This window comes from Formica exsecta, unplaced genomic scaffold (genome assembly GCF_003651465.1).
Source record: "Formica exsecta isolate Colony F162 unplaced genomic scaffold, ASM365146v1 scaffold481, whole genome shotgun sequence".
Lineage (NCBI taxonomy): Eukaryota > Metazoa > Arthropoda > Insecta > Hymenoptera > Formicidae > Formica > Formica exsecta.
Genome location: NW_021852046.1, coordinates 30,370 through 45,607, shown reverse-complemented (window position 1 = coordinate 45,607; position 15,238 = coordinate 30,370). Strand labels below are relative to the sequence as shown.

At 30.6% G+C, this 15,238-nt stretch overlaps 3 protein-coding genes and 1 long non-coding RNA gene across 9 annotated transcripts; 2 read left to right on the top strand and 2 right to left on the bottom strand.

Moving 5' to 3' along the window:
- The first annotated feature begins 1,235 nt into the window (after positions 1-1,235).
- LOC115241397 (leukotriene A-4 hydrolase) lies at positions 1,236-4,804 on the top strand. Of its 3 annotated transcripts, none has more exons than XM_029817139.1 (10): positions 1,236-1,684; positions 2,002-2,117; positions 2,196-2,341; positions 2,413-2,524; positions 2,596-2,664; positions 2,858-3,131; positions 3,248-3,543; positions 3,717-3,971; positions 4,060-4,355; positions 4,432-4,804. In XM_029817139.1, the coding sequence occupies exons 1-10, from the start codon at positions 1,642-1,644 to the stop codon at positions 4,661-4,663; spliced, it is 1,839 nt and encodes a 612-aa protein (XP_029672999.1). In that variant the 5' UTR covers positions 1,236-1,641; the 3' UTR covers positions 4,664-4,804. The 3 variants fall into 3 exon arrangements, with proteins under 3 accessions (XP_029672999.1, XP_029673000.1, XP_029673001.1); XM_029817140.1 differs by having other exon boundaries at positions 1,239-1,612; XM_029817141.1 differs by having other exon boundaries at positions 1,239-1,612; positions 2,192-2,341.
- Positions 4,494-5,083, bottom strand: LOC115241398. The gene is made up of 2 exons (XR_003884894.1): positions 4,939-5,083; positions 4,494-4,683 (listed from the first exon to the last, which is right to left on the bottom strand). It is a non-coding gene; the product is annotated as an uncharacterized LOC115241398 (long non-coding RNA).
- A 690-nt stretch (positions 5,084-5,773) lies between these two features.
- On the top strand, positions 5,774-11,065 carry LOC115241394 (hydroxysteroid dehydrogenase-like protein 2). The gene is made up of 8 exons (XM_029817134.1): positions 5,774-5,787; positions 6,548-6,711; positions 7,213-7,426; positions 7,570-7,775; positions 8,939-9,136; positions 9,378-9,576; positions 10,000-10,127; positions 10,247-11,065. Exons 1-8 carry the CDS (start codon positions 5,774-5,776, stop codon positions 10,357-10,359), a joined length of 1,236 nt encoding a protein of 411 aa, XP_029672994.1. The 3' UTR covers positions 10,360-11,065.
- Positions 10,390-13,552, bottom strand: LOC115241395 (S-adenosylmethionine mitochondrial carrier protein-like). Of its 4 annotated transcripts, none has more exons than XM_029817137.1 (7): positions 13,406-13,552; positions 12,435-12,591; positions 12,241-12,350; positions 11,787-12,027; positions 11,527-11,665; positions 11,268-11,390; positions 10,390-10,972 (listed from the first exon to the last, which is right to left on the bottom strand). In XM_029817137.1, the coding sequence occupies exons 1-7, from the start codon at positions 13,421-13,423 to the stop codon at positions 10,939-10,941; spliced, it is 822 nt and encodes a 273-aa protein (XP_029672997.1). In that variant the 5' UTR covers positions 13,424-13,552; the 3' UTR covers positions 10,390-10,938. The 4 variants fall into 4 exon arrangements, with proteins under 4 accessions (XP_029672997.1, XP_029672995.1, XP_029672996.1 ...); XM_029817135.1 differs by having other exon boundaries at positions 13,020-13,406; XM_029817136.1 differs by having other exon boundaries at positions 12,241-12,323; positions 13,020-13,406.
- Between the last annotated feature and the right edge of the window lie 1,686 nt (positions 13,553-15,238).

The window sequence follows — 15,238 nt, the reverse complement described above, 5'->3', positions numbered from 1 at the left end:
TTTTTGATTTGACAAATATTTTTAGAGTTATTAGCTTGTAACACTTTACGTGAGCCACCCTGTATATAATGTGACAAAAGCACTTATATAATTAAACATAATAACATAATTAAATAAATTTAAATAATTTAATTCATAAAAGTTAAAATTTTATTTATATAGATATTAGATTCTATTTTACATTTTATATAGACAATAAACGGATAATTTTAATTTTTTCGGACATTTATCTGTCCGATTTCTGAACAATCAGTTCACAATTCAATTTTATATAATTTTAATTTTTTCGGATATTTATCTGTCCGATTTCTGAACAATTAGTTCACAATTTAATTTGAATTCCCTATGTTGGGGTCGTATCAGACAAATTAAATTGATAAAAACAATTATTATACCTTTAATCTTATTAGCCGCTCTTTGCAAGCTTTATATAATCATCATGACTAAAATTTAAATGCAGGCTAGATAACTCAACGCGCGCCGCATAGCGGTAAATGAACGAACTAGCGATTACCGAATACTGTTTTTTGTAATATTTTTGGAATGTTGCTGTAACATTTTCATGAAATATTTCAATTACATGTTCCAATAATGTCTCAACAATATTACATTGCAATTTGCAAGATTGTAACATTCCTGTAATGTAATTGCAATGTTCTGTGCTGTATGGGAATAATTCGCCAAGTAAATTATTGCTAAATGTAAAAAAATAACAATTATTTAAAAATAGAGTAATACGCGTTCAATATAATTATTTATTCTACACTCAAGCTCTGTTTTTCTTTTCTGGAATATGCTGTCTCTAACAAAGCACACATATCCAGAAGATATCCAGAGGACATCCAGAGAATGTTAAACATTCTCTGGATGTACCCCAGATAGCAAAATGCTAGCAGCATGCGCGCAGATTGGCAGCAAATTTAATCAGAAATCCATGCCAAAACCATAGCCATCTGTGACCACATCAGCAGGTTTTGTAACATTTCTGCTGACATTCTGCTATTATTATTTGATATAACAGACTTTGTATACAATCTGGAATCTTTCTGCTGACAAAAATTTGTAGCAGACGTTTGGCAAAATCTGTTCGAACAGACTTGGCTATCTGGGACTCTGGACATGTGTGTTGTTAGGGATTATTTTATTTTAAGTAACTTGAAGGGACATCTAATCCATTTAATCGATTTTTTTTTTTAATATTTAAGTTTCTGCATTTTTTTCATTAAGAAGATTTCTTGGTAAAGAGAAAAACAAAGAAAGAAGTCTATATAGAAGATGTATGTATGTATATAACTGAAACGAATGAGCCGAATGAGTCCATTGTATTGAGTCATCCATGCGTTGCGTATAATAGTTTGATTTGCTGAACGCATAAAATAATTATCCGGCACTCGTGATTCGTGATTTGCGATCCGATACTTTGTACTTTGTACCGGCAAACAGGTTGATATAATATCAAACAAGGAAAAAAAAAAGATAGGAAAAAAAAAGCGGAATTGCGGAATACCCCAAAAAAAAAGAAAAAAAAACAAATATCTATAGAAAAAAAACAATATACGATATCAAGTTTATCTCGTTAGAGAGACTTCAATTTGACCACAGTTATCGAAAGGTATTCGTCAAAGTTAAAACACTTTTGAAATGGCTCTAAGTCCTGAAGATCCGAGTTCTTATGCAAGACCAGGTATCTTTTTAAAGCTGCTATCAATATAATATTAAACATTTAAAAGTAAAATCTGTTTTTTTTGTTAAAAAAGACAAAATGAAGGAAGTCCATCACTCTTTAGTATATTAACATATTTGAAAGATGAAATCTCGATATCTTTGATAATTTTTAAGATCACATATTGTTCTCTTTTAGTATTATAATTTATTACATTTTGTAATGTCTTTAAATGTATAAAACTTGTTAAAAATACACATGCATAAAATTCTGAAATTTATTTCTGTTATAAAATTGTGTGTGTTTGTACATGACTCATAAGTTTTTAATTATTACAGATCTTGCAGTTGTAACTCATACGCATCTGGAATTAATTGTTGATTTTGATCGAAAAGTCCTTGAAGGCAAAGCAATATTGCATATAGAAAAAAAGACATCTTCGGCTAATGAAATAGTGAGTGAAAATTTTGTTTTATTTTGAAAAAAAAATGTGTTTTATATAAATACATATAAATACATATCCAAAAGTTAGATTTTAGATAACCGCAAACTTGTTATATCAAATACCTCAAATGCTGTTGATGGATCTGGTTTAGAACATTCCATAGAAGCTGATGTTGAATTTGGAAGTAAATTGATTGTTCAATTACCGCAGACTGTTGGAGATGATAATACTAAGTAAATATGGAATGCTTTTAAGAAAAACAGATATTAAAAATTATCAATTTATTTGATATATTTCTTTTCAGGTATAAAATTGAGATTATGTATGAAACATCTCCAGATGCTACTTCATTGCAATGGCTAACAGCTGAGCAAACTGCTGGTGGTATACATCCTTATCTATTTTCTCAATGTCAGGTAAAAATAAATAAATATAATTTTTATAATTTACATTAACGTGTGTAATATATAAATTTATATATTTCTAGGCTATACATGCTAGATCCATGTTTCCTTGCCAGGATACACCATCTGTCAAATCTACATACTCTGCTAAGGTAAGTATTTAAACATAATTAACAGTCATACATTTAATTTATATTTATTTATTTATATAAACACAAAAAACATGATATTGAAGTATTGATAAATATATTAGTAAATAAACCAATCAAATATTGCTTTAATTGAACTGAAACAGAAATGTCTAATTTCAATTTCGCACATTGTTATGTACTTCATATATTTTAGATCTCTATATCAAAAGAACTTACAGTTGTAATGTCAGCACTTTTGGATAGAGTATCAGAAAATTCAGACAAAAAAATATATGAATTCCATCAGCCAGTACCGATACCATCCTATTTGGTGGCTATTGCTGTGGGTGCACTAGTGTCAAAACAGGTTGGTCCTAGAAGTAAAGTATGGGCTGAAAAAGAATTCATTGATCAAAGTGCATATGAGTTTGGAGAAACTGAAACAATGCTGCAATTTGCTGAACAATTGTGTGGTCCTTATGTTTGGGGTAAAGTATAAAAACTTATTTTAATATGTGTATAATAATTTTTTTTATAAATTATAATTCAAAAGACTCTTTCCTTAGTCTAGTTTTATTATATTCTGGATAATACATTTGCGCAGGCATGTATGACATATTAGTATTACCACCGAGTTTCCCATTTGGTGGAATGGAGAATCCTTGTCTGACATTTGTGACGCCGACCATACTTGCTGGAGATCGTTCTTTAGCCAATGTCATTGCTCATGAAATTTCACACAGTTGGACAGGAAATTTGGTTACAAATGCAAACTTTGAACACTTTTGGTTGAACGAAGGTTTCACTATGTTTGTGGAGAGGAAGATTAAAGCAAAAATGTTTAATGAAAAATTGAGACAATTTGAAGCATTGCATGGTATTGAATGTTTGAGAGAAGAGGTATGTCCTTAATATCAATTAAATAACAAATAAATATAAGCAATGAAACATATTACTCGAGAACAATATATTTAAACATATGTTGCTACATTTCCACTGCTATCTTTTTTAAAAGTATATTATTATGTATATTATTATTATTATTATTATTATTATTATTATTATTATTATAGATTAAAAATCTCGGCGAAACCAATCAACTAACGAACTTGGTACCAAATTTAATCGGTGTCGATCCTGATGACGCGTTTTCGATTGTGCCTTATGAAAAAGGACATACATTCCTGTTTTATCTGGAAGAGCTTTTAGGTGGACCAGAAGTGTTCGAACCATTTCTAAAATCTTATTTGAATACATACAAGTACAAAAGTATAAAGACTGATATATGGAAGGATTATTTGTATCAGTATTTTTCGGAGAAAGTCGAGGTAACTTGCTTTTTACAAAAAAAAAAAAAATTAGAGTGGCAACATTAATATTTGTAATATTGTAGATAATTTCTACCTTGATTTTTAGTTGCTAAATTCTGTCGATTGGGATACATGGTTTCATAAACCAGGTATGCCACTTGTGATACCCGATTACGATAAAACTTTGACAACCGCGTGTACCGAGTTAGCAAAACGATGGATCCAATGGGACGACAGTACTGCTTCACCTTTCGTCAAGTCGGATATAGAGAACTTGTCTCCTGGTCAAAAAGTAACATTTTTAACCAATCTATATAAATCATCTACTGCTTTATCACTTGATAAGATACAATTGATGACATCTACTTATCAATTGGACTTGGTGAAGAATTCTGAAATACGGTATTATATAAGCATCTCTATTTATGAATACAACTCATTACAATTAAATAATATAACGTGCATGTATTTTTCACAGGTTTATTTGGTTGCGCTTGTGTATCAAAAGTCGATGGGAGCCGAAAGTTTCCGACGCTTTGGACTTTGCCACTGAACAAGGACGCATGAAATTTGTTCGCCCCATATTTCGAGATTTATACGAGTGGCAAGAGATGCGTCAGCGAGCAATCGATGTATACTTGGAGAAGAAAAATAGGATGATGTATGTGACTGCACACATGTTGAGAAAGGATCTGCATCTAAATGATTGAAATGAAATAAATGGGATGTTCTGTAAAATAACACACGATATTAATTTCTTATATATATGATTATGAGAATACATCACAATATTTCTTTTTATTATGTAAATTGTAAATATAAAAATTGAAATAAAATGTAATTTGCTTGAATGCTTTTATTCTTCATTATTAGTGATACCAAAGCGTTCTTTATTGCATATAAATATTAAAATAACCTATTAAATATTAAAATCTATTTAATATTAAAGTAATTAGCAATTCTCTTAAAATTAAGGGGGTTATACCTAGTCATAAATGTCCAAAAAATCGATTTTTCAAAAATGAAATTTTCTGAAAGTATTATATAAATAATCCCTGAAAGTTTCAAGTTGATCGGATCAAAAGTCACAGAATTATAGCCCAGTGAGCATTATTGAGAGGATGAGCTCTTTAAGTCCAAATTTGTAGCCTTTTTGCTGACAATAATTTGTAGCAAGCACTTCGCAATATCTGTTAGAACAGACGTGGCTGACTGGGATAATATGACATACGCAGTACGCAAAAACACGTCCGAACCCGACACGTTGTCAGTCGGAACTTAAATACACTTGCGAACTATTATTTACTGAATGTACTTTGAACCTAGAATAGGTACCCAGTTTGGTTTCACTCTCGTTCCGCGTTACGCTAATCCGCGTTTCCGCGCACCATGTAATGGCACCCTCAAAGATGATTGGTCTCTTTCGCACTAAAGTGTTGATAAATACACTAATAACAACTCTTGTACCAAATTTGTAGCCTTTTTGCTGACAATAATTTGTAGCAAGCACTTGGCAATATCTGTTAGAACAGATGTGGCTGACTGGGTATTGAAGTTGATTGAAGTATAAAAGTGCCAGTAACGATAGAAGACATTAGCAATATTTTTTCCAGTTTTGAATTTGCAAATCTTGATCGAGCAACGCTCATTTTAATTTTTTTTACCTCTTCCACTGCGTGCTAATAACGGAACAATTTTTCAGCACTGCCAGTACTGGCAGTGTATATCGGAACACACCCATAGTATACAAGACCACGTATACTTCTCGTGCACCAACATTCGACATTTAATTCGCGCTAACATATTGTAAAAAACGAAAAATGATTAACACAGGGTAAGTATAATTTTATAATCATGAATATATACAAATGTATGAAACACATTCATCATCATTACCATATGTGATACAGATTTTTTAATATTGAACGATAGTTTAGAAATCTAAATGTGCAATAAATTACAATTTTATGATTATATGATTTGTCATGATGTAAAAAAAAATATATATTTAATTAATAATTTATTTTTAAAATAGTTTCAATTTTTGTATGCAAAAATTGTTCATTGACTTTTGTATACAAAAATTGAAACTATTTTAAAAATAAATTATTTGCGATTAACACGTAATATGATAAATATATTGAATTATAAGGCATAAATCTTCTCTTATATTTAAAATTTTAATTGAGCAAAATTCTTTATTGTTACAGTACAACATTTTTATCATATCTCATATTGATAAGTAAAACTGTATTGTCATTTTTAATAAATACGCTATGTTCAGTAATATATCCACTGAATAAAAGAGTAGCATTAACTCTTGGAAATTGAGACAATTTTTTCAATAAAAGTTATAATCAACAATTTCCAATAAACTTCAATGTAGTTTTATTTCATCAGTGTCTCTTGAAATTTTAATTATTAAATATTTCGATGGTTTAAGTGTGTAAATTCTGTTAAAATTGAATATCACAAGTATATCTCAAATATTATTTGTGCGATTGTAGATTTGAATTTGTTTCCAACAATTATCATAAATCTTATATTGTTGAAAAAAAATGATACTGATCTTCATAAATATATATTTGATGCAGGAAGTTGGCTGGTCGCACTATTTTTATTACAGGAGCTTCAAGGGGTATTGGAAAAAGTATAGCATTGAAAGCGGCGAAAGATGGTGCAAATATTGTTATTGCTGCAAAAACTGCCCAACCACATCCAAAACTACCGGGTACCATTTATACAGCAGCTAGCGAAAGTAATTATTGATTATTTATTACATCTGTCTTCAACAGATGCGGATTTCTGGTATATATAAATCTCATTTTGCGGCGTCACTTAAATAAAGTTTTACCAATTAGTATTTCTGCATTTGGAGAAATATTTATTTTTAAATCTTGACAAAAATTAACCCACTATATACTAAAGAAATTATTTCTAATCAAGAAAAGTAAATATCTTGTAATTTATTAATTACATTAAATGCGATGATCTTGATTTTATTGTACATTATCAGTGGTGGATATTACATTACATATAACATGGACGCCTATAGTTCCGAAATTAAAAAAATATTTTAATTTTTAATTATATATTTCAAAAATTTTTTACTGTGCTCATTTTTTTTTGTTTATATAATATGTAAGATTGAGATATCTTGCAATTTTATATTTGTACGATAGATATCGTGTTAAGCGCTAAATATTGTGTTATATAAAAGAATTTTTAAATTTAAAAACATATAATATATATTTTTCAGTTGAAGCGGTTGGTGGTAAAGCTCTACCTTGCATTGTGGATGTGCGCGATGAAGCCCAAGTGATTAATGCAGTAGAAAATGCTGTCGCAAAATTTGGCGGTATAGATATTGTAGTGAACAATGCAAGCGCTATTTCTTTAACGGGCACTCTCACAACCGACATGAAAAGATACGATCTGATGAATAATATTAATGCTAGAGGAACTTTTCTTGTGTAGGTATCTTTTTATTATACCATGATGTCCTTGATGTTCAAGCATATAATATTATATATATGATAGAGTTAAATAGAAAAAGAAAATAAAAATTCGGATTGTCGTTTTATCATCCATGTTGTAATAAAAAATTGTGTTCTAGATCAAAAGTTTGTTTACCATATCTGAAGAAAAGTGCAAATCCACACATAGTTAATATAAGTCCGCCACTAAATATGAAAGCGATTTGGTTTAAAAATCATGTTGCATATACAATGGCCAAATATGGAATGTCTATGTGTGTTCTCGGTATGGCGGAGGAATTTAAACCTGACGGTATCGCGGTTAACGCTGTTTGGCCAAAGACAGGTATATTATTGATTGATATCGTATTTTAATTAGGTATGACTGACAAAGGAAATAATCATAGCATTCATCGTTGCAAATAGTGCATTAGGCGAATATTAGCAACATATCATCTTAAATGTAGAAAATTAGTGATATCGAACCAATTAAGGGGGCACGCTTATCTAGGAGGGTTGAAAATACTTTTTGGGGAATTTAAAAAGAAAAACCGATGCACTTTTATAAAAAAACATTAGTGTACTGTTAAGGGTACATATTGAACGGTTTTTTTTTCCTTTTTTAAATATTAAAAAATAAACGAGATATAGCCGATACCCTGAACGACCTTGTTTTTTAGGCATTCTGCGGTGACCATTGTAGCTTGGAGCAAGATTATATGAAATCAACAATTCGACAAAATTTCGATAATATATTAAATTATCTAGGATTCATCGGGCTGGATCTTTGAAAAATTATTTTTTAACAAAATGGCGGCGTGGTAAAGTTGAAAAATCGATTTTGGATAAAAAAATGCGTTTTTCGCATGTAAAAAAAAATCTAGGCAAAAAAAGAAAAGTCCCCGATAACGCCTAGATTTTTAATTCTAAAATAAGAAAAATTTCAAATAAATTTATTCATTACTTTTTGAGTTATGTTGGTCACCGATTTTGAAAACGTGATTTTGAGAAAAATACGTTTAAATTTAAGTTTTAGGCCGAAAATAACCGTTCTACACAGCTCAAGGCTAACTGCTATTCTGTTTATTTAACCTACCTTTAGTCCTACCGTTTATATCTAATCTACCACTAATCTACCTCTAAAAATCTCTCAAAAGGAATTATCGATCCGTGTAGCAACTGCCGCGCGGCAGGTCTCATACTTGTTCCGAACGCTATTTCGAGAAACATACTTTATACCTCTATAACTTTGTCAATTTTGCTTGGATTAACTTGACATTTTCTGAGAATACTTTCAAGATGTTGCACTACAAGATAATGTCAAAATCCAAAACTGATTTTTTGAAAATTTCTAGGTAAACGCGTCCCCTTAAAACATGATAAATCACTTCTATTGAGTTTATCTATCGTGCAAAAAGAGTTTAAATTTAATTATTTTAATTGCGTTTTATATTGAAAAATATATTGTATAATTGTATAGAATTTATTTTTGTGTTACCTTATTTTCAGCTATATATACTGCTGCAATGGAGATGTTATCAGGTTCGGAGTCGAGTGATAGTTGTCGAAAACCTGAAATTATAGCAGATGCTGTTTACACTTTGCTTTGTAAAGATAGTAAATCTATTACTGGGCAATTTCTGATTGATGAAGACATATTAAAAAACGAGGGCGTTGCTGATTTTACAAATTATGCATGTAATCCAGGTATCATTATTTTTTTCTATACTTTATGAATAACTAAAAATTAATAGATTATTATTAATACACACAGATTATCACAATTATATATAATAATTGATAAAGTTTACATATTATTTTGTATTGTTACTCAAATCATTTTCTACATATAAAATCTTTATAAAAACAGATATGTAAAAATTGCTAGATATTATAAGTTGTTAAATGATTGCTTTGGGAATAAAGATATTTGTAATTTTTTCTTTAGCAAACAAGAATAATTTAATGATGGATTTCTTTTTGGATGATAACAATATTTTGGATTCTCAAGATAAAAAACATAATTCTGATAAAACGAATAATAATGAAGTGGGAAAAGTGGAACGTATATTTATTGCAATTAATGCACATTTAAGTAACGAACTAGTAAACAGAACTGGTGCAATATATCAATTTAATGTAAAAGGTAATTTCTTTTCGTTTCTTGATTCAAATATTAAAACATGATTACAAATGTGAATATACACAAGTATATATTTATTTATAAGTATTATACAGGATGTCCCAAAGCACCCTTGACAACGCTCGTGAGCAGGTAGAACACAGTAAACTGAACAGTAAAGTCCTGTAACATTTTTTTCTATAACGCTTAATAATGGAATTATTATTGAGTAAAGTCTGGTCAATCAGCACAGTAAACTGAACAGAAAAGTCCTGTAACATTTTTTTCTATAACGCTTAATAAAGGAATTATTATTGAGTAAAATCTGGCCAATCAGCGCCGACCTTTAGCCGCACGTCTAGTAGTGTGCGTGAGCGCTCCGTCGCTACGGCGGGGTACACTACCAGGCGGGCGGCTCACCGACGTGCGTCCGGCTAAAAGTCGGCGGGAAAGAAGCTGGGACGTGGTTTTTGGATTTAAAAAATGGGAAAGGCGCTACTGGAAAAGGAGAACCAAGTCAACCAGCAGATGCAACGCTTACAATGGATTCAGAAAATTTCTTTGCCATGTTCTCAGGTACATGTGAATGTAACTTTTTTGTATGTGTATATGTGTACATTAATATATGATCACTGTATATGTGATGTATTATTAATATAATTAATATAATTCTTTTGAATTTGCTTTATCGACAGGTAAACTAAAGCCAACTGCAGCATTTATGACAGGCAAGTTAAATATTAGTGGAAACCTGCAAAAAGCTATGAAATTGGAGAAATTAATGGGTAGTTTAAAAGCCAAATTGTGAAACTGAAATATGATATAATGTTGTTGAAGAATATCACATATTTTATATTTTTATATATGATAATAGAGAGAGAGAGAGAGAGAGAGCAAGCGAAGATATTTCTCTTAATAATTAAAAAACAAATTAAGCCTAAAGATACATTTTATATACGCACATCATATGTGCAATTCTTATCTTCCATAAAGCTAAGAAAAGCATATGTTAACACAATTGCATTTTCGACTAAATTTGTTTGCCCAATTTTGGCACCAGTATTTCCTTAAAAAATTTAATTGTAAATCTCGTTCTTTTAAATGCTCAATTCTGGATATTAATTTTGACCAACTATTAAATTAAAGCCTTATTAGAAAGTTTTATGTGAAATAAAGTTAAAGATCTTGCTCTTAAGTCATCAATATTTGCTAAAAATACGTTCAAAATTCTGCATATAAATTTTAATGTAAAAACTACTGATATTTCAGTATTTTTTATAAGGAAATATAGTTTCCAAATTGAGGTTAATAACATTGTTCAGACAAATGCAAATAAATAAAAATTATAAGTGCAAATTGCTACAAATTAATACTCACTTTATTAGTATCAGTATTTCTGGCTGAATTGTTTATGATTGTTTCTATGAAACAAAGCATCTCTTTATTTCAAAAAATTTTGTGTAATACGTAACAAATAATCACGAAAACAAAAAATATGTAGATATAAAAAATAATATAAAATTGTATTTTTATAAATTATATTAATATAAACGGGGATTATATATATATTAAATATTGTTATATCACAGAATATAGGAAAAATAAATATATTGTACATTGAAAAAATCAAATTTTTTATACATATTTCAAATAACAATATATATCTAATAATGCACTATTATGTAACTTTTTTTTTATAAGACAATATAAACTCACGTAGTTATTATCTTAGCATCGAAAATATTTTTTGTGAGAACTCTTGCTTCTTCATAAACTCCAAAGAATATAAAACCTCCTAATGTGATCCATGTTATTCTTGGTCCAAGACCGGCAAATAGTCTATGGTATTGAAGTATTTAATGCATCTTACTTTGTGCAAAGATATTACCAAGAATATTTCCAACGAATAAGAAATATTTAAATCATTTGTCAATCTTTTATTATAGAGAAAAAAAGACCACTGAGAAATACTTACCCACGAAAACCATTTTCTATATATATGTCATGAAGTATATTTAGGATTGTCAGTTGTGATGAAAGCATTGTTCTGTTAGCGAGCATTATCCTCGTTTTTGCAACATCCAATGGAGTTGTAACAGTTGCAGAGATGCTTCCTAAAATTACAAAAATATGTACACAGATTAGAGAGAGAGGGAGAGAGAGAGAGAAAGATACAAATAGGTGACTGTACAATAATTTATTATCTTACTTTTATTTATAATATAAAATAAAAACCTGAAATTGCACCACAGATTGCACTTTCCACTGGATATATTTCTCTCCTGATGTGGAAACTGTACAGTTTCTTCAAATATTCCCATAATGGAAACTGTACAATACTAAAAGGTGTATCTCGTAACACTGTACTCCAATACCCACGGTACAATAACTTAAGACCAAGTGATTCCTTGTCGTGTATCAGTGCCTGTTTTCTCTGCTTTATGACCTCCACTGGAACTCGTATTAAACATGCTATCTTTGCATATAAAGTAACATGATTAATATACATGATCAAATATCTTCCTTTTACAACAAATAAATTAAATATGAACAAAACATAATATATAGTCTATAATTACTTATATAGTGACTTTGAACATCAAATTGTATGCATGTTCTTAATTTTTTTTTCTTTTCAGTCTTTTAAATTGTTATTAAAAAAGATAATATGTAATTATTAAAATAGCACCATTTCTCCTAATGTTGCTGCTCCCATGTGAAGTACTGTATAGTACTTTGTGGAAACTTTTGGCTGCATTATAGTTTTAATTTCTTCATATGTTAAAAAATATAGAGCAGCTAAAATATGAGAGAGAGAGAGAGAGAGAGAGAGTAATGTGTTATATAAGAATATATATACAAAGTTTTAATCTGGCATTATACCTGTTGGTGCTGAACCAATTATAACTGGATAAATCCCTCTGTAAAGACCTGTGAAACCTCCAGCATTCAAAAATCCTTGCGCACTCTGCAATCGAGTTTTCAATGTATCTAGTGGGAATAACGTAATATCCACAAATGTTCCTGCGGTTCCTCCTGCCTAAGCAAACGAGTATTATTATATAAATGTACAAGCGCAACTTTATTTGTTTATTATTAACATTGTGCATTAGTCACAATGTACTGGAAAAATAAAAAGACTCCGTGACACAAATTTCAACAAGGGAATCAAAAGCTGGAAATTTGGAAAAAACCTGGAACGAATGTTACATTTAGTGTTTTCACAATTTATTATTTATTAATTCTATTATTATTTTACAGATATACTTTTACGATCCAAACAATCATTAGAAACATGAAATATTGATGAATCAACAATTGAGTTATAGCGGCTTTAATTAGTCCCTCTACTTCTGATATATTCATCGTATTTACATATAAAAGACTCATTTAAAAGATTATTTGCAAATGTTACAACATATATGTGTAATAAAACTACATTGTACAAATGCAATATTTTTTGCTTACAATAAGAGAAGTAATAAAAACATTCCGCACGCCCGTCGCTTCCGTTTTTCTTTCGCTCTTCGTCATTTTGTTTTCGCAAAAAACACAACTTTCGTGTAATTACAATACTAATGTAATGCGTCTCGTCGATCGACTCGATTATGCAAAATATAATTGTGCGAAAAAAACTACGGTAATTGTTCAGTTTAGCGGCCCCACCTCAAATATCGATAAAATTATGCTCATTCGACGCGTTTTTGCACAAAACTAAACAGTATAGCAAAAAAAAGTGTCGCTCTGCCCCGCGAAGCGAGATATTAATAGTTAAAGTTGACGACTATTTAGGTTACAAAACCTGTCATATCGACGAAATACAACATACAGGGACCATTGAATTCTATACATACTGGAATGAGCGATTCCATTGTTTGGCTGTCGCCACTATTTCGCCGAGAGAGAGGTGCGTTTGAATTTTGGCATCTCTTTCTAGTATTGCCGATTGGTCCATAGCATGTCACGTGACATCATCTAAACTGAGAGTGAGCTCTGTAAAGGCCAGTCTACAATGGCAGCAACAAGGCTGTAGGAGTAGGAGAGTATACTGTTTTTAGTGATGTAAAGACCGAGAGTAACGAAATGGGCAATTCCCATTTGCTCTTAAAAGTATACTCTCCTACTCCTACAGCCTTGTTACTGTTATTGTAGAATGCCCTTTACACGGCACCCTTTGATGTAAAGACGGGGAGTAACGAAATGGGCAATTCCCATTTGCTCTTAAAAGTATACTCTCCTACTCCTACAGCCTTGTTACTGCCATTGTAGACGGGTCTTTAAGGGCCGTCTACAATGGCAGTAACAAGGCTGTAGGAGTAGAAGAGTATACTGTTTTTAGTGATGTAAAGTTTTCAGTGATGAAATTGGCCCTTAGGACCAATTTCACAAAGTCCGGTTAGATTAACCGACGGTTAAAATTAGCAGGGTGGCCAACAGAAAATTTTTGGTTGCAATTGGGGCGCACTCGAGGACAGAGTAGGCCCTGAATTTGGCAGCCTCGTTCCACAAGGAATTGTTTGCCGTTTGTTAACAATCCGCAAGCAAATGGTTAGCTGGGTAGTTTTCAATAGCTTTCAATCGTTTTTTCAATAATAATTTAATAGTCCAAACTTTTTTTTTCTCTAATATGGAATCTCGCAAAAAATTCATAAAATTAAATAAAACGAGCTATTTATTAGTGTATTTTTGGGAATATTGAAAATATATATATATATATATTTTTTTTTCAATATGGATGATTTCAACTTTTTTAGATATTTATCTGCCCGATCTAAGAAACAATCAGTCCAATATCTGAATTCCCTATGTTGGGATTGTATCAGTAATTGAACTGATAGAAATAATTATATTTTTAATCTTTTGCCAGTTGCTCTTTGAAAGCTTTATATACTTCTCATGACTGAAATTCAAATACGAGAATGGATGCATCGCGCGTCGCACAGCGGTAAACAAACGAACTAGCGGCTGAATACTATTTTTTTCGTAAAGTTTTGGAATATTGCGCGCAGTAACATTTCTCATGAAATATTAAATGCATATCAAATTCAATTATTCCCATACAGCACGGATCATTGCAATTATATTGCAGCAATATTGCAATGTTGCAAATTGCAATGCGATGCAGCAACATTTTGCAGTGAATTTGCAAAGTTGCAATATTGCAGTGAAAGATTGCTACAATATGTATGCAATCTTTGTGTGCTGTATGGGTTAATATTAAACGATATTTCATAGTTTTGTAATATTTTCAGCATACGCGAAAAGTGAAATGTTAGCGCGTAAGGTTGCTGAAATATTGAAATAAGGTTCCATTAATCTTCCAACAATATTATAAAGTAAGATTTTATTGTAAGATTAGTAGTATATACCAGTAACATGATCATTAAAATGTGTAAGTTTGTAATCTCCCTATAATCTTACTGCAATGTTCAGTGCTGTGAGGGATATGTATGATCGTATCCCAGGCAAGATGTCGTCATTATAACGTCGTCATTATAACGTCGTTTTTTAGTCATTGGGTTACGTCAAATTCACCTTTGAAACGACGTAAAAGTGACGGTAAAATGACGGTCCTAAGTTACAGACCGTTAACGTTATATCTATGACGATAAAATGACGACATTTCTCTAATATAAGATGACGTATAAAATTGGTGAATCTTTGGCTACTTCTCAAAATTTACCGTT